Raw genomic sequence first — 23,335 nt, forward strand, 5'->3', positions numbered from 1 at the left:
TAATGAATTCTGATAATATTAAGAAACTTCAGTAAAGAAAGGAATCTGTTTACCTTTTCACCAGTGGGACCTGCTGGACCCATTGGACCTATTGGACCAGGGAGACCCTTTTGAACAAATTAAGACAAAAGGAAGTTAGAAAAGTGATGCTCCAAAAAAACAGTTTAAAACTTCTCATATATTACCATTCCCTTTTTCATTCATTTGAATTCTACTTTATGTCTGGAAACGTCTTTAATCTTCTTTATCTAAAATTAACTTGCACTTCCTCTCCCAATAACCCAACTTCCCTCAAAAGATCTGCTTTTTTTCATTCTCTCCTTCTTCTCTAAGTTCATCATCTGTCTCTGCAGTATTCATGAATAAGGCCAATGATATAGAAATACAAAAGCCCCAGCTTTATTTCACTCTCTCAAAAAGGAATCAAGTCTTTTTTTCCCACTTGCACAGTGCTTTGTTTCTTTTATGTAGGTATTTAACTTTTTAACTTAATTTTAAAGTATCCATCATTTTTTCTGAATATCCATTTCGATCTTACAAAGTACTCAAAAATGTCCTCTATCTCTTCATAAGGCAGGCAAATAGATTCCAAACCCTCCATCCAAACCCACCAACTCCACATAATGATCCTTCAGTTCGCCATTACTTCACCTGTTCATTAACTACCATAACCTCTAAACATCCCTTACAATGAATAAGAACTGCTCTGTATCTTTGGATAATGTTTGATTTAGATAACCAATTCCAGCTCACAGATGATAACTTTATTAGAGCTTCTGTAAAGAGGGTTTCTCAAAAAAATTTTTCCTCTTTAACAATAAATGTAGTCTAGACAGGATCCTTGTATTCTGACTGTACCTCAGATTTCCAAATGCTTAGCAGCTAGTACTCCAACTGATTTTCACAACCCAAGAATCTCAGATATATTCTCAATTCATGTAAAAAGTAACTTGAATAACTTCTGGGAAGGAAAAATTGTCAATGCATACAAAGAAAACCCAGTGCAATAGAGATTACTGGACAGTTGGTCTGTGCAGCAGAGTGTGTGCAATGTGTCTTGAACACAGCTTGAGCAGACTAGAGAACTTATAAATGCAATAGGCATTCAAAACTTTCTAGAAGTGCCAGCAACTTACTGCTTATGTGAAGCTTAGTACATTGACAGGAATTTTGACCTGTGAAATTTAGGACAGATTGTGGGCAACTCGATGGAGACAAGGAAAAGGAGTCTTAGTCCAAGATTGAGATCTGGAAGATCTGTCTGCTCATTTGTTCATATTTTTACTATAGTCAACTTAGACTAATCCCAAATCAACTGTGAATCCTTTCCATTGAACTCTTAACTTCATTATTGATGATAACCAATAGGGGCTTGGTGCACAGACACGTTGTGCACAGCAGTCTTGATAAACTTGAAGATTTGGAGGGTGAGGTAATGACTGTAAATGTATGACATACCATGATAACACTGCATTGTGCTTAACTCCACAAGCAGAGTCCCCTAGCACAGTACACAAACTGCGTGTGAAGAGCAGGTCTAAAGGGAAGGACAGATGTACTTACTCTTGCCCCATCGTTGCCAGCTGTACCTTCAGCACCTTTCTCACCTACGCCACCCTACGGAAAACACCCAGAAAGTCCCAGTTATGGCACTGAACGCTGTCCAGGTCATATCCTGGAATAACTGCAGTGTTAAGGGACAGGTCATGCTACTCAGGAGGACAGCAATAAACACACTTACTCTATCTCCCTTAGGGCCAGGTGTTCCAGCAATCCCCCTCTCTCCAGGCATACCCTGAAGGCCTGGTGGTCCTGGATCTCCAGGTGTCCCACTAGGGCCTGGGCTTCCCTGGAACAAAAGACAAGTTGTTGCCTATTCATCTGAGAAGCATCTTTGTCTCCAGGCTGCAGAACATGTTGTGCCTTTGTTGAAGTCTCTGAGGTACAGTTTTAAGTAATAATTTTATCTGAAATTTGGACTTTATTCACATTCAAATACTTTTATTTTCCCATAGTGTTACTCAGGAAGTTCAACTGTAATACCGTAGTTCTTCCAAATACATCAATATTTAATCAGTGCATACTGGAGATGAAAACAGATAAAAAAAGCTTGAGAGTCTTTCTGCCTTGACCTTGATGTCACATAGGTTTAGTATGGAAACTAGGCACAGGTAGAAGTTGCCAGGGGCAGAGATGCTCATGTCTATTACAGGTCTCACATAACTAGAGGCACTCCCTTCTTGACCTGAGCTTGCTGGCCTAGTCACATCCACAGCAGATACATGCAAGCAGGCATGAAGCTTTCAGCATTTTCTTTTAACTGCTTAGCCCTGCCAAGTGTCTTTGTGTAAACTGGCATGGCTCTTACAACATTGCTAGAAGGTTTTCTGCAGTTCAGAAATGGCTTTGCCCAGTTCTACTGTGAATTCTCAACATTTAAGTACGCTGCAAATTTTTAATATTGTTATAATTGGAATTGTGTGTCCTTCCTTATATAACAGAGATGCCTTCACATTTACAATTAAAAATCTCTCTCTAATGTTCAAGCAAATGAGCAAAATTATACCTCACATCACTGCAGAAATTCAAATCTCTACTCAGGTTACCTTTGGGCCATCAGGACCATGGCCTCCAGCCATCCCCTTTTCACCCTGGAGTCCTGAAGCACCTGGTTCTCCCCTTTCCCCTGGATTGCCACGTTCTCCCTACAAAATGGAAGATTATCATTTATTTACAAGGCAGAGTAGAATTCTGGTAGACAAAATCCTAAATACACCACAAGAGCAGTAGAGCCTGTGAACAAATTTTAGGAGAAGTGATTAAATAAAAACTGGTTTTATGCTTTTACTGTTAGAGGTGGGGAAATATTTTGCTCAGCAAACTAAAATTCTTATTTCACAGCATAAACCAAATCATTAGCTGCTGGTACTCAACACCACTTCAGGAGCTACAAAATTATTAAAGGTGGTAGATTTTACAGAAACTATCTTAAAACATATTCATATTTACACCCATTTTGTTGGTGGGGAAAAAGGACAAATACTGACTTTCGCTGTTAAAGTCCATGGCATGCATCAATTTCCAACCTCACAGAACTGTTACGCACATTTAAACTCTGAAAGAAAACACCTACCCTGGGGCCCAATGGACCAACAGCTCCAGGATCTCCAGGCACACCCTAAGAACAAAATTCACCATTTGAATGAAATCATTATTCATAACTTTATATTTATGGAAATCAGAGACAAACATTTTCATTTCCAAAGTACTGTGAATGTAGATGGCCAGTTCTAAATCCTATCTGTCAATGACGAGAGGTGATAGTCCACTCAGTCCAAGAACACAGATTCTCATAATTATTTTATGCCAAAGCAGTTCTTAGACAGCTTGCAGACTACATCAATCAGTAAGTATTTTGAAACAGAGTGGGAAATTCAATTAGAGAGAGAAGAAAAAATAAAACTACTTTATAAATTGTATTTTTAATATTATGTTACACATATATTACCTGATCACCTGGCTTTCCTCCCTCACCTGGAGGACCTGGTGGCCCAGGCAAGCCCTGTAAAGAGTAAATAAAATGGTCACTAACATGATAGAAAGTTATGTAAATCCAGACTTAACTAGGACACCAAGATCATGAATGTTGCAGTACCCTCAGTACAAGAGCACACTCTCAGAGATTCCCAAAGGAAAGAGTTACATGAATATTTCACCAAAGTGTTTCCCCCTCTCTAAATCAGATAGCAGCCCTTCCTTAACATTTGCAGGACATCTCAGCCCTAGAAGTAAAGTTCTCTATAAACAGATATTGATTTAATTAATACTTCATTATCAAGACAATTATTTTGCTACATATTTGGAACTCTTTTGGAAAATCTTCAAATTAAAACTGATTGACATCAAAGGTCCTCTCAAGGGATACAGAGCTGGTGTTTAAGCCTTTGCCAGTGGTTTAGTGCACAACTGATATGAAAGTTATGGATCATTAATTATTCTGAACATCTTTGCCTTAGTTCTGAAGTTATATTATGCATCATTTGATTGAATTTTTCCAATTTAAGTTGATAAAGACATGTTTGTTTCTTTTTTAAATTAAAAAAAATGGATGCACATACCTGAAACCCTGTAGGACCTGGAGGGCCTTGTTCTCCTCTTTCTCCTGCCAGACCCTACACAAAAGGAAGTAACAAGTAAACAGAAGATAAATACAGGCAGGCTCCACAATTTTTTCTTTTCTCTGAATATGCATATTTTCAATTAGGTATTTATTTGCTATACATTTTTACTCATCCCAGGACAAGACAGCCTATCTAAAAGACGTAATAAGATGTGTATAATTTCTTTAAAATCCTCCCCCTAAAGGTTCTCTGGTAACAGGAAAACACTCAGTCCCATTAAAATCAAGAAAGATGGGAAAATTACTATGATAATTTTTTACTCCTTACACTATTTTTGTAATAGTAGAAGGAATTAGACTACTAATATATATATTTTAATACAAAACTGGCAATTTTTCTAGAATTATTTTTCTTTAAATGTTCTTGGAATTTTTGCTTGGACTCAGCAACTGGCATGAAGATTGATAAGAACAGAAGCCAAAATATGAGTGAGTAGATGGAGTACCAGGTAGGCAGGCAGGCAGAGAGGTAAAAACTGACTTACTGGTGGGCCAACAGGACCAGAAGGGCCAACTTCACCATCTTTACCAGGAGCTCCCTACATGAAAATGACAGGGGAAGAAATCTTGTGCAGTGAACATACATAACAGAAAAGCACCATTTTCCATAATCACTGCAAATAACAGCCACACTCACCCTCTGTCCTGGGACTCCTGCATTGCCTGCTTCTCCAGGCTTTCCAGGATCACCCTGAATTGCGGAAATAAAAATGACCAGGTTTAGATATTTTTCACCCATAAAATATACAAAAGTGGGTGAAGTCAAAAAGAGATTGCCGTACTCACACTACCACCCTTTGGCCCAGGAAGGCCCATGCTGCCTGGCTGGCCTCTGATTCCTATGGAACCTGCTGGGCCTGGACGTCCATCCTCCCCAGGAGCACCCTGCAGAGATAAAGCATTTTCCACATTAAATTCTAAATATATTTATTCATATGAATTTATTAATCCCAAAAAAATGCTTGTATATATAAATAATAAAACATTAACCTGGCTTGGGGCTTCACTTATCAGTCAAAATGTCTTTACAGCAGACATAACAATAACCATGCTGCTGGATTTAACCAAATGCTATGCAATTATTAGAACTGAATCGTGTACAAATAATTTATCATGTCCATGCATCAACTAGGAAAATATGTCCAAAGCATCAACTAGGAAAATATTTAGTTCAAATATTTATCAATGATGCAGCAGCAGGTAAGCAAGAGACACTGTGATACAGACAAAACTAAACAAATGTTATTGGTACCAATTTTGAAGTTAGGAATGTAAAGTAAACTATCAAAAGATGAGCCTTAATAAATAAAGAAAACTCATGTTAATAAAAGCAATTTCAGTGAGGTGGGACCTTTGAATTACTGTGACATTAACTGAAAGGCTAATTTTTGTCACTTACCAAGGGGCCAAGTTTTCCTTCAGGGCCTTGGACACCTGGATTTCCTGTCAAACCCTAAAAGCAGGAATAGTAGTGATGTTAGGTCTATAATTCTGTAACAATCAAGAAATATTTAAAAATCCCAAAGAAATGCTTGATTGCTGCTATAGCACAAACTTCTCCATGTTAAAGGTCCTCATCCTTTTATTCACTTTACAGTTTCATCCCTCACTGTCTTTGATTTTTCTTCTTCCTATTCTTTCTTGCTTTACACCTCTTGAGCTTCTCATAGGCTCATCTTTATTTCTGCCATGATCTATATCACATTTTACTGTTCCCTTTATCCCCTTTTTCTGATATTTTGAATTGTCCTCCAATAATTTTCCTGAAAAAAAATCTCGAGGTGATATGTACCACTCAATCTTCTGTGTTACCAATCACCAATTTAATGAAGGTTGGCCTTCAATCCATGTTACCTGTGGCAATTGTGCTTTACAAACACGTCCTTCCTTTGCATCAGCTGTTCTCAATCAGGGCTATTTCTCCTTTTGCTAAGACACAACCTGTGCTTCCCACCATCAGCAGAAATAAAGACAGTTCTCTCTGCCTTTAGCCCACTGAAACCAGTCTGCCCTTGCAGAACAGCTTCTGAATTCCCCAGCATTCACTGCTGCCTTTGGAGAATGAAAGGTACCACAGTTTATAGGGTACTGCTAGCAGTCCCTTACCCTTGCACCTGGAAGGCCAGGCTCACCAGGACGTCCAGGATCTCCCTGACCTCCTTTGGGTCCAGAAGATCCTGCTGGACCACGCTCTCCTTGGGCTCCCTAGAAAGACACCAGTGAGCTACTAGTTAACAGCTAGAGCAGTAACAGAGTAGCAGGTTAGATAAAATAGTATCTTCTATTAAGGACCTATTTTTGCAAACAAAGTTACAAATCATTAATACTTTTTCTATTATTAGTTTCCTAATGACTATCTTTTCTCCCCAAAATTATTACTTAAGAGTTTCTCTTCCTTAAAGCAAGTTTATGTAAGCATTTTAGGATCCCTGTATTTTTACCAAGAAGGTAGGAATTTACAGAAGTACTAGACAAATGCCTATGTGAGTCATTTCCCTGGAAGTGTTAGAGCAGTTAGGAAAGCCAGATAAACCCATCTTTTTAAGGGATAAGTCTAGAAAATCACACCACACACAAAGAATAGGTAATTTTTCACAGAGCCCCCTCCTACACAGCAATACATAAAGCAATATAGGAGTAGAACAGGTCAATCCTTTACTGTGCACATTTCAAAACAAGGGAGCCTTAAGTCAGGGACAAGCAAGCACAGCTGAACATCATGGGAACTGAAAGTGACTTTTCCCAAAAAATTTTTGTCTCAAAAAATTCAGACCCCTTTTTAGCATTTGTAAATTGGACAAATTTCTGCCTGTTTGCCCGGAAGCAGAAATTTTTAATGGAACACTTCCTTTTTATATGTCTGTATGTATGAAGATTTAACAAACTACACAATAAAAGAGGGACTCTTTTAATTTAATTTACCTTTGGTCCAGGCAAGCCATCAGAACCTGGGAAACCACGGTTACCAGGAGCACCCTAGGAAAAGCAGTAGATATGAGACAACTATCTTAATTCTTACATAGATTATTACAAATAAAGGACCAGATTTATGGATTGAAGATTCAGTTCATTTCCTTACAATTTTCTTACTTCAGTACTTTAACTTGGGGAGTGGAGGGTGGGGTTGTGACTTAAGACTGGTAAAAACATCAGTGTCTCATTCATGCATGCTGGACAGCTCCTTCTGTGTGAACAGCCTCATGGAAAGCCAAGATGAGCAGTTGTGCAGGTGTAGGAAGAAGTCTGCAATGAACTTGTCCTATCTCCATCCTTTCTCCTACCATACTATCCTCGTCACTGAATCTCCAGTGTGAAAAAATAAGACACAATAGTAACTACTGCTAGGAAAATAAGGTTGACTACATGCACAATCTAGCTGTAAGAACATCCATGGGTAGGTCAAAAGGTTTTCAGCTTAGCAGTGCATCTCTTAAGACATATTAATCCTCTAGATTTCTTACCCTCTCTCCAACAGGACCTGGTGGACCTACTGACCCTGGATCACCTCGAGGACCTCTTTTCCCTTCTTCACCTATGGGGCCAATGGGACCCTGGGGACCTTGTGGGCCCTAGTGAGAATAAAATGTTATTTTAAAAAACATTGTTAAGCTCACCATTTCTCAGGCACATTGAAACAGACTGTCTTCTGGACACTATAAACATTTTTCCCAATAAAAGAAAAGAAAATAGGTCTTGGATCAGTTAAAAATAACAGCTTTTCAGCATCTGCTTTCCTCTTTTACAATGTTTATAGGCTAATAAACTGTAATTCTGCAATTGGGCTGAACACTGCTTCTTATAATCAGCCACAATAATTTGTACTTTGTCAAGCTGCAAAGGAGTCAAAATTCAGTGAGACTAATAGAAATTTTCAAAGGAGAAGACAGTGGTAAAGAAACTATTACTTCACCTCTATATTTTTGTCAGTTAATACATGATTATTTAACTGGTGAGAAAGAAGAGCTGAAGATTGGTTGATAAACCAACTCGAACTCTGCAGAGTTGGTTTTCTCCCAAAAGTTACATGGCTAAGCCTCTGTGTTTTCTCTTCATCTTAAAAAGCATATGGAGACTTACAGGTTCACCTTTGGGTCCTGCTTCTCCCTTGAAACCTGGGACACCAGGGTCTCCCTGAAAACAAACACATGAATAGCACCAGTAAAGTTAAAAGTCTGCATAAACCACTTCACTTTGTATTATGCCATAAAACAAACATTTTCTAGTTTAGTGACTAATTGTAGGCAGTATAATATGATGCTTATAATGGTTTATCTTTACCATTATGCTTGTTTATTATTATGTTATCAAAAAAAAAAAAATCTCTTCTCTGAGGTTTATAAAGACACACTTCTTTTTCAAAGAATAGTGATATTTTGGATACACAGCAGATTCACAGGACCTGAGTATGCTACTGCTGTGTTTAAGGAAGCCCACTGCTAATCCCTGTTTCAGTTCCATGGAGCGGCGCGTGCCAGGCACTACAGTTCCCAAAGGGACAAAGACCCCGTTACCGGCTGGCCTCGAATCCCGGGGGGGCCGGTGCTGCCCTGTGGTCCTGGGGAACCAGGGGGGCCTGATAATCCAGGGGGGCCTCCAGTCCCTGGAGATCCCTACAAATACAAACAGCAAGCACAGTAAGGAAACACAATCAAAATAAGGAAATACAAGAAATTAACTTACACAATTTCTTCAACAGGAAATATGACTACTTACAGTAGGGCCCTTTGCACCAGGAGAACCATCTGTCCCTTCAGCGCCCTAAAGACACGGTACCAATCATTAGAAATCATTTTAAGGAGATTGGCATCAATCACAAAAGCAGAAGATAGTTATTTTATCCACTTTACAAGACCAGAAAATAAAGGCTATTAAATAAATGCAGCAACATATGGAAATGCTAAAAAGAGCAATAAAGTATGCAAGTTAGTGCGAATTTTAGTGCTGAAGATCTTATGTTTAAGCTTAAGTTTTAAAATATTTTGAAGATTGAGACTGTATTGAGATCGTGTAACTTTCAGTTTTCCAACTTGCAATAAAATAACAAATGAAATTAGCACAAAACATAGGAATGAGACCTGTTTTCCTTGGGGAAAAAAGGTAATTTGAGCAAAACTCTGTTGTCAGGGCACTAAAAACCCCCATAAACAGGTGAACATGCACATGCTGAGCACTGAGGAACTCAATTCAATGTACTCACAGGAAGACCTTGTGACCCAGCTGGGCCCTGAGGACCTGTTTCACCTCTTTGTCCTTGAGGACCTTCGGGACCTCGAGGACCTGTTGGACCTGCTTCACCCTAGGATTCCAGATGAGAAAACAACTTCAGATTATTTTGCTCTAAAATGTAACGCTATAAAGTAATTCAAGAGGAATATTATACTAAGCTTATAACAGAAAAACAATTCATTTTTGAAATAGTTTGTCATCCTTAAAATGCAATTTTTGCTTACCTTATTTTGCTTCTATTACTTCCAGGTGAACACCAACATTAAAAGTATAGACAGGTTTTTTTCTCAATGTATACAAGACAAGGAAACTTTGCAGAAAAGCAGCACTATCCAGGAGTCCAAATAAGATCAAGAACAACCTGTCTCTAAAATACCACTAAGTGTCTGTAATTTTACAAGTTTTTTCTACCTTCATTAATAGCAAGGCTGTTAAGATTTAGATATGGCAACACATCTGGGATTGGCTGATTTGGTTTGTTGGTTTTGGGTTTTTTTGCACAGCACAGAGGAACTCACTGTTACAGAAACTACACTAAATTTCAAATCCCTGTAAGATTAGACTGGATGATAAAAAATTCTTGCCAGCATCTTCTTTAAATTTTAATTTTATATAGGAAATATGCCTTTTGGAACTGATGGCTATTAATATCATATCTTCATAAAACAAGTCCACATCTTCGTTGTATAATCTGCTGGGCTTTTATGAGTTCAACTATTCCAATTTTACATCATCTGATGATCAAACTGAAGGTAGCTTCTCCTTTTCAAAAGCTCTAAGCGATGCATCGTGTGACAGCTTTTTTAAACATTTCCTTAGGTAAAATCATGCTGAGCCATACTAAAACATTTTATGACATGCACTACAAGGGCTATCATTTAACTGTACACTCCTCTTGTCTAGACTGTACGTTTTCCAAGAAAGGCTGGAGCAGTTGGAGCGGATGATCCTAGAGGTCCCCTTGTAACCTGCTATTCTATGACTCTATGATTAAGTTGATACTGTTATTAACACTTGTTTCCAGACATTGTCATGAATCTTGCCAGCTTCACAACAACACAAAAACATCTGCTGATCTTGGCTATCTGACCAATTGAGAGTTTCTTCTTGTATAACATTTTCTTATCATGTTTTAGGAGTGTAAAGGGTCAAAGAAGTGCAGCTGGATGCATAAGGAAGCTGTATGAGTTTTTCTATCTCTGAAGACATTGGCCTCAAAGCTAAGAAGTCAAAAAGAAAAAAAAAAAAAAAAAAGAGCACTTTCTTGCAAAACAAGAGAGGGGAGTGCCACATAGACAGTGCTACAACAAATGAAAATTTTTCATTTCACAGCTGAATCACTCCAAGCCACAAAAGGTAGTACCTGTAATTTTCTCTGTTGTGATGAACTGCACATCTCTGTTGGGGTTCAGGCATTAACCCCTTACCAGTCTAGATCATCCCAAAAAAGTGTTCTTGGCCAAAACTAGAAGTTCCAACACTAGAAGGTCCTGCCTCCATATTGCCTTCGACTTGCCCTCACAACCTCACTTCTAGCAATGTATCTTGCTATTCTTTGAATATTCTGGACAAGATTCCTGAAGCACAGCATGGCAGTCATCTTATAATCACTCCTTGACATAAGAAAAATGGAAAGCAAAGTATCTTAACAGTGGTGAATTGCAATTGCTTCATTTGGCTTTGGGTTTTATCTTCTGTCTGAAGGTCTTAATTAAGACTGATTTCACAGCAGCCTCTGGGGATCTGTACACGTCAGCCTGAGCTCTGTGCAGTCTAGTACATTTTTAGTTGTGTGCTGTTATACATTTTAAAAAGACGCTTTCATTTTTTATTTACCTTTATGCCAGGAATACCAGGAAAACCTGGAGATCCAGTTATGCCAAGTGGGCCCTAGAAAAGACAGACACAAAGCTGTAATTCAGTGGTTTAGATCACACAGGTTAGTATCTCATCATTGGGTAAATATGGGTTTAGAATTACCTGTATTTTTTAGTCATAAAACATTTGTTTATAAAAAAATCAAAATAACTCTAAATATCAGGTTTTTAAGTGATACAAATACATTTTATAGAATTGTGGTGCAGTTCTTTAATAAAGTGTTTGCTGCCTTCAGCAAAGCTACAGCTCTTGATTCACCTATTAATGCCTGAATTGCAATGTACACAGTTCACGGTGAACAATTATAGAATTAAGATTCCTAAACTCACAGCAGATTCATTTGAAAGCTGTAAAACACAGACTTTGTATCAAAATTTCAGGGCTAGAGAGACAAAGATATTTCCATTTCCATAAAGTCTCTTGTGCTGCACGAGACATTCAAGAGAACTTTCTTCTGTATTCCAAAGGCTTGGGAGGGCGGCACACAGTGGTTATTAATACTCACTGCAACACTGGTCCCAGATAATTCCTCTTTATCTTTTCCTGATTTTCTGTCTCTTTGTAAAATATGATTCATGCTGAGAAAAAATGTTCTATGTAATAAAGCTCTCCTGACAAACTTAATCAGAACAATCTGTCCCACTGAGCATTAATTACAGACAACATTTCAGCTGTGACCTTGCACTGAATTTCTACAGAACTGATGTAACAGCTCACCAAGTATATTTTTGAAAACCTATGTCCCAGTTTATTGGATCACAAATAATGTCTGCCAAATCTCTCTCTTGTTGCAGGAAGAGTTCCAGGATTATGCTGTACCACTGCACTGACCCAAGTAACAACACATTTCATTAACGCTTTCTCCAGTGAGAAACATGTGCATTAAGGATGAGTATCTCCCTTGTGATACTTGATGGGATTTTCCAAAAATATTAGCCAACCACTTATCATGTCCAGTGAAGCTGAGCTCACATTTTATGCCAAAGAAAAATTACAAGGTTTGTGTAATACCTCACAGCTTGCCATCCAGCTTCCTTTAACTTTATAGTTTGTTTTAAATACTGAAAAAAATATTTTCTTTGTTTGAAAGGTTTTCCTAATAACTAACCTTTCCTTCATGATACACTAAATAATTGAGTTGTGTAGCTTTTTGGCACTTACACTCATCTTTCGAGCTTCTATACAGTTAATTATTTCTTAATGAAGTGTTTAATAAAACAGTCTGTTCATTAAGATGACACAGGTAAATAAATTTTTCTCAGAATTTTGTCACAAGTAAATAAAGAGTATGCACAGAATGAAATTCTAACTGCAAGCAGGTGTGGTTTAGGGTTTTGAAGGGGTTTTCTTTGTGCAGGGCTTTTGGGATGTTTGGTTTGGTTTGGTAGTTGGTTTTTTGTTTTTTCTAAGCTGAACATCACAAAATGGTAAAGGCTGACTATATCAATGGGCAGAAGCTGTTATCCATATCCTACAAGTGATGCTTTCAGGAAAAAACAAGCAAATACAAATACCACATTTTCAAAGTGGAACTTGGCCTTGCACAAATAGTACAAAACCATTACCAGTTTTCACACGCAAAAGCAACACAAAATTAACTGTATGTGAGAAACATCCCTGACTCACGTGAATTCACACAAATGTATTCTGCAAATGCAGAGATTGGGCTGTGGGATCAAAACCAACGTTGCTACACTGACAGTCTGAGTGTAAGCAGCCATGTCTTCCTCTGCAGCCCTGCTGCCATGGTGAGAGAACTTCAACAGCCCTGCAAGCCAGGCTTTCTCAGCTTGGCAGACATTCCAACACAGGTCTCTGTCCTTCAGTTCAAAAAGTGACTGTTCTTAATTAAAAGGCCCCTTTACACATCTGGTAATGGAACAATTGCAGGGAGCAAATTGTGCTATCAGTGAGTGCCTTTCTTCTTGCTGACAACAAGCCATTTGCAGCTTTGCAAGTGAAGGAAAATAACATTCAAATATGAACTGCTTTATATTGCAGTGCATGCACTTGAGGCACTTTCCTCCCCACCATATGGGCTCCATAAGAGCAGCAGAGCATCACCTTCCCAGGAGAGGCTATGGGCAACTCCTCTGCAAATTAAAACCTTCAGATGAAGTAAACTACAGAGGAAAATTTTGCAGAGGGCAGCACTAAAAGTAAAATGAGTACAACAAGGAATCATTCTCAGATAATTAATTCCAGATGCACTTAACTGATACCAGCAACTGCCAACTTTTTTCTTTTTTTCTGGTAGTGTCAAAAGGCAAGTGGAAATATAGAGTGAAAAAGTGGTTGATTGAGAACCAATCACTTACCATTGGGCCTGGCTTCCCAGGCATACCATGCTGGCCACGTCCACCCTAGACAGGAAAACAGAAAACACAGAGTATTTGTAAGAACTCTACCTATTTTTTAATTATTTATTGTCAGCATTTGTGATAAAACTATATCTACTAAGGTGATTGAAGAAATGATGGATTGCACATTCCTCCAAACACTGGCATGGAAAACTTCTGGAAGAAATTATGCTCCCATTTGAGTTAATGGATTTCTCTATTTTCAGAAAGGACAATATTTTGAGAGTGTCATTGTATGGTGCACATGACACAAGTGGATCATATAAAAGTCATGGGGAGAAATGCCAGAAAAACAATACTTGACACTGGATATAAAAGCAGCAGGATGAAAGTTCTAATTCAAATATGATCTCATGTCAAGGATAATCCCTTTTTTGCTGAAAATCAAAATATTTTTAAGAAGATAGCCTTATTATCTGAAATTAAATTTTTATATTTCATCTAAATTAAAATCTGAATTGAAAGACTTAATCTTAAATTTCATTTTAAACCTTTTTCCAGACAAAATTGAAACATTATTTCCTGTTCAGTAATTTTTGCTGAAAAGAATCTCTCACAAGAAATCCAACAGAAACATAGAAGACATTTTTATATCCCAGAAAATCATACTGTGAGGGTATTTGGACTCATGGGCAGCTCTGCTATGAGAAGTTACCATATAGTTACCACTCTCATTTTAAAAGTGTTTTTAACTTTTGAAATGTATAGTACAGAAGTCACCTCACAAAACTGCTCAACCCTAACTTTCTTAAGCTATAGCAGAACTCACACCATAAGTGACTAGGAAGTCACATGAGCTAACACTTTCAGGCTTGGGGATTTAAATTTAAGTGAACAAGAGAGGAATTATGAGACAAGGAAGATTCTACTTACAGGGGCACCCTGTGGTCCAATTCGTCCTCTTTCGCCTGGCATTCCCCTAGGTCCCTTGAAGAAAACAAAAAGTGCATTATTCAGGAGGTCATCATGTCAGAATAAAAAATGGGTTGTTTTTTCACCCCTGCAGGAGTAACTTATCTTGTCCTATAGCAGAAAAGAAGTAGCAGCTCATAAAAATCCTTACAGCTTCACAGGCTTGCCCAGTGGAAATTTAATAAACTGTAATTTCTGTTTTTCCACTCCAACAGTATTTCCAGTTTTAAACACGTTAGAATAAATTCTTTATATTCTTACCGGTGACAATAATGCAACTTCTTTCACTAAATCTCATTCACAAATTAGATTCCACTTCAGGGATATTAAACTCTACACAAAACATAGTGCTTCACAGAGAGATGCCATTATCTGACATCAGAAAAAGGCTTTACTTCCAGGAGCACTGCTGAGAGTCAATTTTTGTCATGTAACACTACTCATGCATATTCAGTTGTCCAAAACCACATGTGAATGAAAATTATTCTAAAAAATTTTTCTCCATTTCACTTCCAGGTCAAGCATACTTACCCTCACCACAACCTCCAAAACCCTCTGTCCATGGTTTTCTTAGCCATTTCATTCCTGATATAAATTACTCCAGTTCTACCTCAGAGCAACCCAAGCCAGTATTTCTCATGTTGAAATCACTCCACATGAGGCATCAACATGCAAAAAGAAAACACTATCACCCAACACTTATGTGAGTTGGGAACTATCATCACACCTACAGCCAAGTCTCTGCTGGGCCTTCTGATTTACCATTATTACCTATGCCTGTGAATGGAAGGGAGGAACAGCTTACAGTGGACCAAATTCACTGTCAGAGTAACAGAAACAAAGTCTTCATGAAGAGAAAGTTCAGCTCCATGATCTCAAATGCAGATATCAAAGCCCTGCAATTCCCACTGGCAGCAGTATAGACAATCACTTCTGCAACACCCAGTACATGCGACACTCACTAGAGGACCTGTTGGACCCATGGCTCCCGTTGGTCCAGACTCTCCCTAGAAAAGGAAATGAAATTATTAGAGAAATGGGTGAAAGGAAAATGGAGTCACATCTCACCCCTGTCCTCTGTGCTTATGTTGGACCTCAGGGGCAGATTTGCACAGGTACCTGTGTGCATCACACCTGGCAAGGACACTGCTCCTCACACTGATGGAAATGCCATGTTTATGTGTTCTCAGTGTTTATGTGTTCTCTGCCAAGACTGCTGCTGTTGTTGCCTGCACAGAAAGTGGTAGGCAATCTTAGGAAAGAAATCTTTTCTCACACAAACTCTCCTTAACTACTAATCTCACACTTAAATTTAGATTTTCAAAGATTCACTTCATTTACTACTTTTTTAATCTAAAGGAATAATTCTCTCCCACATTCAATTATCACCTATGCCAGGCCAAAAATGTTTCAGCACCAGCACTGATGAAAGTGGAAAAGCCTGAAAAAGTGTTCTATTCTCTTTTAGAACATCTTTTAACCTATCTTGAAAGGACTGGCTCCAGCTGGCTATCCTGTGTTACCACTGCTTTGATCTGAAGTTGTAAGAGTGGTGCAGTGCCAATGGAGATGAAAAATTCTGAGAATAAACTAATAAAATAGTCTGTTTGATTACAATACATCTCCTCTCCAGTGCCTGTTTCTTTTAAACCAATCTATCACAATTTGAAAGAGAAAAGCCAGGTTTTAGTTTTTATGCATTGCTTTATTTGATTATATTAAAAAATGTTCAACTTGGTCCCATAGAGCCAACAGGAACCATGAACTGTCCAAGTGGAGAACTGCAAGATGTGCATGGGCCCTTTGTTAACAGACTCTGCTGTTCAGTATTACACACATGTCACAAATGGAGCACTCAGCTCACCCAGTGATCCCTCACAGGCCTAAAGCAGCTCCAGCTGCAGCTGGGACTGGCACTTTTGAATTCTATCCCCCATATAAAGGTCAGAGAGGGTACAAAGCTGTGTTCAAAAGATGTCCAGCCTTTCAGGATTTTGGTATTACACAAAACATGCTTAATCATTTATTTGTTTTGGCCATAAAAATACCTTTGCTCCAGCTGCTCCAATTTCACCTTTTGGACCATCAAGGCCTTTCAATCCCTGTAAGTTATAAAAATACAAAGAAATTGTATTTATATATGTACACACAGAGAGCACTCCCACTATTATTGTTAAAGTAACTTGATATTAAAGTATTAAGAATGGATCTGAGGTGGTAAGAGTAAGAAAAGAAAAAAAAAAAAGAAAAAAACCCACATGGAATAAAAGTTTTTAAACATTTCCTAAATGGAAACCATTTGTACAAGGTACATTTCCCTGGATTTGGTTTCCTTTTTAAAACAAAAAAGTTTTTTAAAAAATCCTAAAACAACAAGGAGGAGGCTCTGAGCCATAGGAAACCAATTTATTCCTCCCTGAAGTAAAATTCTGGCCAGAAAACTTGGTAATTTGTAATCACTCCATGTTGCAAACATATCCACCTCTCAAGTTCCCCACCCTAATGTAAGACTTGCCAACAAAGTGAGAGAACTGTCAGGTTTGCGCCTCCTGAAGCTTGGCAGGGCTCATGCAAGCTCCTTCCAGATTCCCAGAACATTTGAAATAGAGTAGAAACGCACTGGAGCATGTAATACAAAGGTCAGCTTAAAGGGGAATTGTACTGATTTTCTGCAAGGCCCTCTTTCTCTCTAGTGCCAGTATTTCTGCTACAGTTGTCTCATCTGTAGTGTAGGCAAATTCTGCACAGATACAAAGAAAAATCTTCATTCTGAAACTGGCAGGAAATATCATCTATATCAGAGGGAAACCTTGTCTCTTACCCGGTGACCCTTGAGACCTGGGAGACCAGGAGCACCAGGAAAGCCTCGAGGGCCCTAGGTAGGAAAAAGAAAAAAAAACAAATATAATCCTGATTCTGCAGATAAACCCAGCAATCATGGTACTAAGAGGGATAAGGGCAGCAGCAATACTAATATTGCTAATACTTCTTCACCTTCATCATAATGAGGAGCAGCACTTGAGCAGCTCACAGATGATACAGCCTTGAAGTTATTCTCAGCATTACATACATTTTCACTGACATTAAAAGCTTTATCATTTATATTGTTGTGTGATCAAAGTTCAAATTTCAGCAAAAGTAGTGTAGTAAGATGAGTGGCAGGTCAAGTTTTGAGGGTTAATATAGACAAACATTAATTAAGCTGAGATCAAAATTCAGAGCAAACACTTAAAATTAGCTAGAAACTCAGACCTGCAAACTGTACCTGTTCTTTCTTTCAGAATATGTCAGTCCAGAAACATGATAAACAACTGCTACCAAAACATATTTAGCAACTAAACCAAAGCTCTCTTGCACTTAGCTTCCCTCCAAGTTTCTCTGGAAAGGCTAACAGAAATGCCTTGTGTCCGAATATTGGCAACATGAATTGAGAGCAGAAATCTCATATAACAACAGTTATCCTCTCAGCAACAAAGCAAACACCAACCTGGAGCCTAGGAGTGAGCTAAGACAGGGACTTCAGATACTGACTGGCAGAACTTTGCACTCATAATTAAAAGCAATACTGATGAGCCACATCAGGATGAAGCAATAAGGAACCAGTATCATATGATAACATATGATTACTTTGCTAAAATTTCAATTATCATGCTCTTACTGGAGATCCTGGAAATCCAGGCTCACCGGCTTGTCCTGGTCTACCAGGTTCACCCTAAGGAAAGAGAAAAGGAACACATTAAAACTGGAGATTTGAAAATGGACTTTGTGTATCATTCTTCCACTCAAACAAATGAGGACATTCACATCAATATTATGCAGCCCCTCTTTGTTGTAACAATGTCAGTGAAATAAATCACCTGCATATATGCCTAGCAAATGTGCATTAGACACATTAACTCACAAAGTGTTTTTAACCAAGAACTGGGAAAACTGAAGGCTGAGGCCACAATGTATCCCAGTCATCAGGAGATGGTGCTGCCACTGGGTTTTCCTGGGAATTAATGAGTCAACTTTCTGTCATCTTCACACAGAGCATCAATTTGTTGTTATTTCCCACTACAGCATTGTAGCTTGTGATTCTCCTTCTATTTAAATATTTTAATACATGTATCATTTAGTTCTAGGACAGTGACTATTTTCTGTGTATTGCAATAGCAAAAACAATATGGTGAAACCAACAAGTATATTTTGAAGATGAATCAAAGCTCTTCAGAGTCACAGCCAAATATTCCTTTACATGCATCAGTCAGTTCAAATATACCCAGGACACCGGAATGCAGGAATATGAAAGGCTTCAGAAAAATAATTTCAGGTCAGAGAGAAGGCAAAGTGCTTCACAAATGCAATTAAAGACACCCAAACAAAGGAAATGGGGGAAGTTCTTAGAGCAGTGTCAAGATTTGACTTCCCTGCACTGAGAGTTAACTGTTGCCAAGGATTCTTAGAAGTCCTTGTACAGTTTAATGGGAAGGTAGCTGTTACACAATTAATTTGTACAGTTTAATGGGAAGGTAGCTGTTACACAATTAATTTCTAGGCTAAAATAGCATCTCCAGTTTTCTAACTAATTTCCAAATTATAAATTACAAACATATATTATATATATTATTACATATTATATTATTATAAATGGATTTACTGTGATTTGCAAATAACTAATATACACCCACCAGTAAGGTCTTGGGCTACTGTTGAGCAGTACATATACAACCATATAATATATATAAAACATACATTTTACATATATATGTATGCATACATGGATAAAGAAAAAACATCAGTTAGGAACATAATCAATTATCATTTTTAAAATAAGTTAAATACTAAAATCTTATCCAGACACACATGTGTGCTACCATTACAGCTCTTCTAACCCAACATGCAATCCCAAAAGAGAGGAGATGCCTCCAAGTGACTCCCTGTGATTTATTTTTATGTTTGATTTCAAGAAAGATTATCTCATTTAAGAACGTAGTGAGGCAAGAAATAGAGATGGTGCTAGACTTTAGGTATGATGATGACATGTAAGGAAAAGAAAGGAGGGGTTACGAAATGGTTGCCAAGATTCACAGTTGAGATGCTGGATTTAATGAGGAGTACAATTACAAAGGAAAGAAGACAATAGTAGCTAGAACAGGCACATCTGCTGGTTAGTCACTGCCTCACAGATGTCAATGTTTGTTTTATTAAAAATAGAACAAGATACAAAGAATAACAAACTTACATCTTCACCAGGTTTGCCTGGAGGTCCCTCTGGCCCACGAGAACCAACTGGCCCCTAAGAAATTAATATATTTGTTGAGAAGTCAGTTTAGCCATCACTTAAAATATCTATTTACTCCATTTCAAAGCCTGGATTTACAAAAACAGATGTAGAAAAAGGACGATTTTATGCCTAAGCACATTTGCTCAGCTTTGTGGTGCTCTTTCTAACCATCCTGACCCTAGAAAACCTGCATTATAGTATAAGAAAATACAGGATGGATTCTTTAGGAAAAAAACCCAAAACATTAAAAATCACAGTTGCTGTTTGCTTCAAACCTCTGGCTCTTGCTTTTACTTTTGAATCATTTTGTTGCCTCAAAAAAAAAATTTTCATCATCTTTTGTGTAAGTTACACTATCAGGTATGGTTTTACCAGTGCCTAACCATTCTCAGGCCTGTGCTGGAAAAGTAAGAATGATTGTTTCTAATATCATTGCTATTTACATTTAAAACAACTCAAATTCACTGATCCATGACAACATGCTTTGAACACCACAACTCTTCACTGATGTTACTTAATAGTTTCAGCTGAAACAACATGACAAAAATTCTGTTCTGAAATTAAAAAGTATAGCATATTTGCAATTCTGTTGTAGAAATGTTTGCATTTATTGGTCTTACCATAGGTCCTGGATCTCCAGGTTCACCAGGTGGGCCTGTGGGACCAGCGCCACCCTAAAATTAACCAAAGATTAATACAGTTACAAATTCCAAAAGCAATTATAAGGATATAATTTAAAATCCATGACCAGGAAAATCACAGCCTATGGCTGAGAGTCTGGATTCTAATTCAGAACCAGTTCACATTTCCACAGGAGTGAAAGTTGGATACTAAAACCCCTCAAGCTGTAGATAAATCTTGTGCCATACACAAACCCCACTGGAAACTTAACACCATGCCAATACTGCAACAAGAACAGCCTCCATTTTCATTGCTGCTCACTCATTAAAAAATGAGTAGTGTAAAAACCCTGTTAAAGATCTAATAAACTGTTCTTTTGGAGCCAATTCCTGTGTATAGAGTCCATCTGGAGCAGAGCCCTTGTTTAAATTCCCTTCTGGATGAAGGTGCACTCAGCCACAAGTCACTGAGGATGGACGCTGCCCCAGAGATGCACAAACCCCTCTCACCACAAGCTCTGCCTTCAGCTCTGGCCAATTTAATCCCCTCAGGCGAAGCACTCACTTGTTTTCCTTGGAGACCCTGAGGACCTCTTGGACCCACTGGACCCTGTTGAACACACAACTTGTTATACACTGGAAAACAACCTTCCCCAAGCAAGATTCACCCTACAAAGGGCAAAATGGCCTGATAGTGACCACCAGCATTTCTACAGTCTGAAAGGTTTCTACTCAGAAAACTGGCATTATGAAACAAACAGATGTTGAATGAAATCTTCAAAGTCCAAAATCCACAGGAATGTAATTTCATTAGCAGCTGAAAATATGGACTTGGCTGCTTCCTCCAACCTCATAGTCTCTGGAATCACAATAACCAAACTGTCTGTCCAGCTCCATGAAAGAAATGTAGTAACAAAATAAGAGTTGAGGGGAATAGTCTTCACTTGAAGGGAATGTCATTACCCAGATGAATCTCATAATGGAATCAATGACAAAATAAATTAATCTTCTTGTTCTCAGTCAAACTGAAAAGCAGTAATGAAAGGATGTGTTTAAATGTATCATACAAACCACCAAAAGAGCTTTCCAAATCATTGTGGTTAGTTACACAAAACTCAGATTGTCCCTTAGAAAGTGCCATGGTACTTTTAGGAACAATCTCAAACCTAATTGTAACTTGTAACACAAAACATTATCTTATTTTAAAATAATTATCTTGGTTCTAGGAATACAAAAATATCTGTAACAGACAACCACTCATTTTGACAGAAATTCAAGACTTATGTCCTTTAAAATTCAATATTTTTTTACTAATTTTTAAAATGCAAATGTAGAAGAGTTATCAATGGGCCATTAAAAAAAAGCTAATGAACATAAGAAACAAAACATTCTTTCAGCTGTCAGTTACTCAGTTTACAAAGGAATGAAAAAAGAATGTCATATAACATGACAAAGAGCAAGTGAATGCCAACTGACTTTAGCAGACTTTATGTAAGGCCATAGATATATTAACATTAAATTTAACCATATTTGAAAATGATAAGAGAAGAGGCAGAACAAGAGATGCAGCACCTTGAGAAAAACTGAGTGAAAGGATTAAGCAAAACAATGAAAGCAACAAAATAGGGCAGACTTGTGGAACAAATCATTTTATGTTCAGAAAGCAAATTCACTGAAGAGAGACATTAATCATAAAGTTCTTTGAAGAAATCACTGCAAAAGTTAGTCCTAAGGTAAAGTATCAAATTATCTTTGGAACCTTTCATATGGCATTGGAACTGGTTATGAAGGCTACTAGTAGGGACTTGGATAAGATTCAGGTGGGCAAACTCATGGGCAGTACAATCACTAAAGGAGGGTTTCCTTCAGAATGAATGTTAAAAATATCAGCAAAGAAGGTAAGAGTATTTCCAAGGTATCAAATGTGAAGAGAAGTATTGTTAAGAAACAACCCCAAGAGCTCCAGAAGAGATAACTTAGGGTGGTGAAACAGCTCTCACAGACAGTAGAAAATGTCAGTGTTACCATTAAGTCCCCAGTAAAGTAAAGGGCATATCTAAACAGTGAGAGATGCCAGTGAAAAATCTGGGCCTACTGGAGAAACAGGAAGTCTGTTTTGAAACAACAAAGCACAGATTTGAGTTAAGAGCTGGTTTTGAAAGTCATTTTTTCTAATTACTACCAAAAAATCCCTGATTTGATATCACATGTGAAAAGAAGTTACATATTCGTTCATTCTGCTTTGTGTTATACCTGACAACTTTCAGTCACTCTGCAGTGACTCAAGAGGAGCTGGTTTTTCTCCTGTCCCTTACTCTTAGTAGCTGCTATATTTCAGAAGAGACAGATAGAGGTGGGAGAAGAAGCTGACATTTAACAGAAAAACACTTTTTTCCCCAGGTACTGTGCAAAACTCTATTAGAATATACTGTGCATCCAGGTTTAAGAAGCACAGTGCTGTAGAGGATGAATTCCCTTTTGGGTTTTTGAACATGCACTACACTTCCAGCCTCTCTTTCTGTACAGGGCTAATGTGGTCTTACCACTGCACCAGGCATCAGTCCCATCTGACTACCAAGTCCAGACTTCTCATCCAGTCCTGCCATCTGAGCTGAAAAGGGCTGGAAAAATAAGATGGGTGATTTTAGCTGTAAGTTATTGTGATGGTTTGTAAGGCAAAAATCCATGCAGTCACATCTTCATCATTTACCTTGCTTTTGCAGTGATATCAGCTCAATCCTTGGTTTAAACACTAAGCCAAAATTTGTCTCTCCTGTAAATTTGAAGTGTTTAAAGCTTCAAAGACCACATGAATACATTATATGCTTATTATTCTATTTCCAGGGTATTCACTTTAATGTTAAACAAGTATAAAATGACCAAAAAAGAGGAA

General features: G+C 37.9%; 1 protein-coding gene across 2 annotated transcripts in view; it reads right to left on the reverse strand.

Moving 5' to 3' along the window:
• Positions 1 to 23,335, reverse strand: part of COL5A2 (collagen type V alpha 2 chain) — a 98,271-nt gene that overhangs the window by 15,750 nt on the left and 59,186 nt on the right. For both annotated transcript variants that reach the window (XM_030952459.1, XM_030952460.1), the window contains exons 8-36: positions 22,986 to 23,063; positions 21,008 to 21,052; positions 20,443 to 20,496; positions 19,781 to 19,834; positions 18,215 to 18,268; positions 17,378 to 17,431; positions 16,605 to 16,658; positions 15,519 to 15,563; positions 14,518 to 14,571; positions 13,603 to 13,647; positions 11,243 to 11,296; positions 9,378 to 9,476; positions 8,894 to 8,938; positions 8,692 to 8,790; positions 8,258 to 8,311; positions 7,642 to 7,749; positions 7,103 to 7,156; positions 6,287 to 6,385; positions 5,580 to 5,633; positions 4,967 to 5,065; positions 4,818 to 4,871; positions 4,666 to 4,719; positions 4,119 to 4,172; positions 3,509 to 3,562; positions 3,134 to 3,178; positions 2,607 to 2,705; positions 1,742 to 1,849; positions 1,564 to 1,617; positions 54 to 107 (exon numbers count right to left, since the gene is read on the reverse strand). In XM_030952459.1, coding sequence (XP_030808319.1) covers positions 54 to 107; positions 1,564 to 1,617; positions 1,742 to 1,849; positions 2,607 to 2,705; positions 3,134 to 3,178; positions 3,509 to 3,562; positions 4,119 to 4,172; positions 4,666 to 4,719; positions 4,818 to 4,871; positions 4,967 to 5,065; positions 5,580 to 5,633; positions 6,287 to 6,385; positions 7,103 to 7,156; positions 7,642 to 7,749; positions 8,258 to 8,311; positions 8,692 to 8,790; positions 8,894 to 8,938; positions 9,378 to 9,476; positions 11,243 to 11,296; positions 13,603 to 13,647; positions 14,518 to 14,571; positions 15,519 to 15,563; positions 16,605 to 16,658; positions 17,378 to 17,431; positions 18,215 to 18,268; positions 19,781 to 19,834; positions 20,443 to 20,496; positions 21,008 to 21,052; positions 22,986 to 23,063 — 1,878 coding nt within the window. The remainder of the gene's footprint in view (positions 1 to 53; positions 108 to 1,563; positions 1,618 to 1,741; positions 1,850 to 2,606; positions 2,706 to 3,133; positions 3,179 to 3,508; positions 3,563 to 4,118; positions 4,173 to 4,665; positions 4,720 to 4,817; positions 4,872 to 4,966; positions 5,066 to 5,579; positions 5,634 to 6,286; positions 6,386 to 7,102; positions 7,157 to 7,641; positions 7,750 to 8,257; positions 8,312 to 8,691; positions 8,791 to 8,893; positions 8,939 to 9,377; positions 9,477 to 11,242; positions 11,297 to 13,602; positions 13,648 to 14,517; positions 14,572 to 15,518; positions 15,564 to 16,604; positions 16,659 to 17,377; positions 17,432 to 18,214; positions 18,269 to 19,780; positions 19,835 to 20,442; positions 20,497 to 21,007; positions 21,053 to 22,985; positions 23,064 to 23,335) is intronic.

Source organism: Camarhynchus parvulus, chromosome 7, assembly GCF_901933205.1.
Source record: "Camarhynchus parvulus chromosome 7, STF_HiC, whole genome shotgun sequence".
Lineage (NCBI taxonomy): Eukaryota > Metazoa > Chordata > Aves > Passeriformes > Thraupidae > Camarhynchus > Camarhynchus parvulus.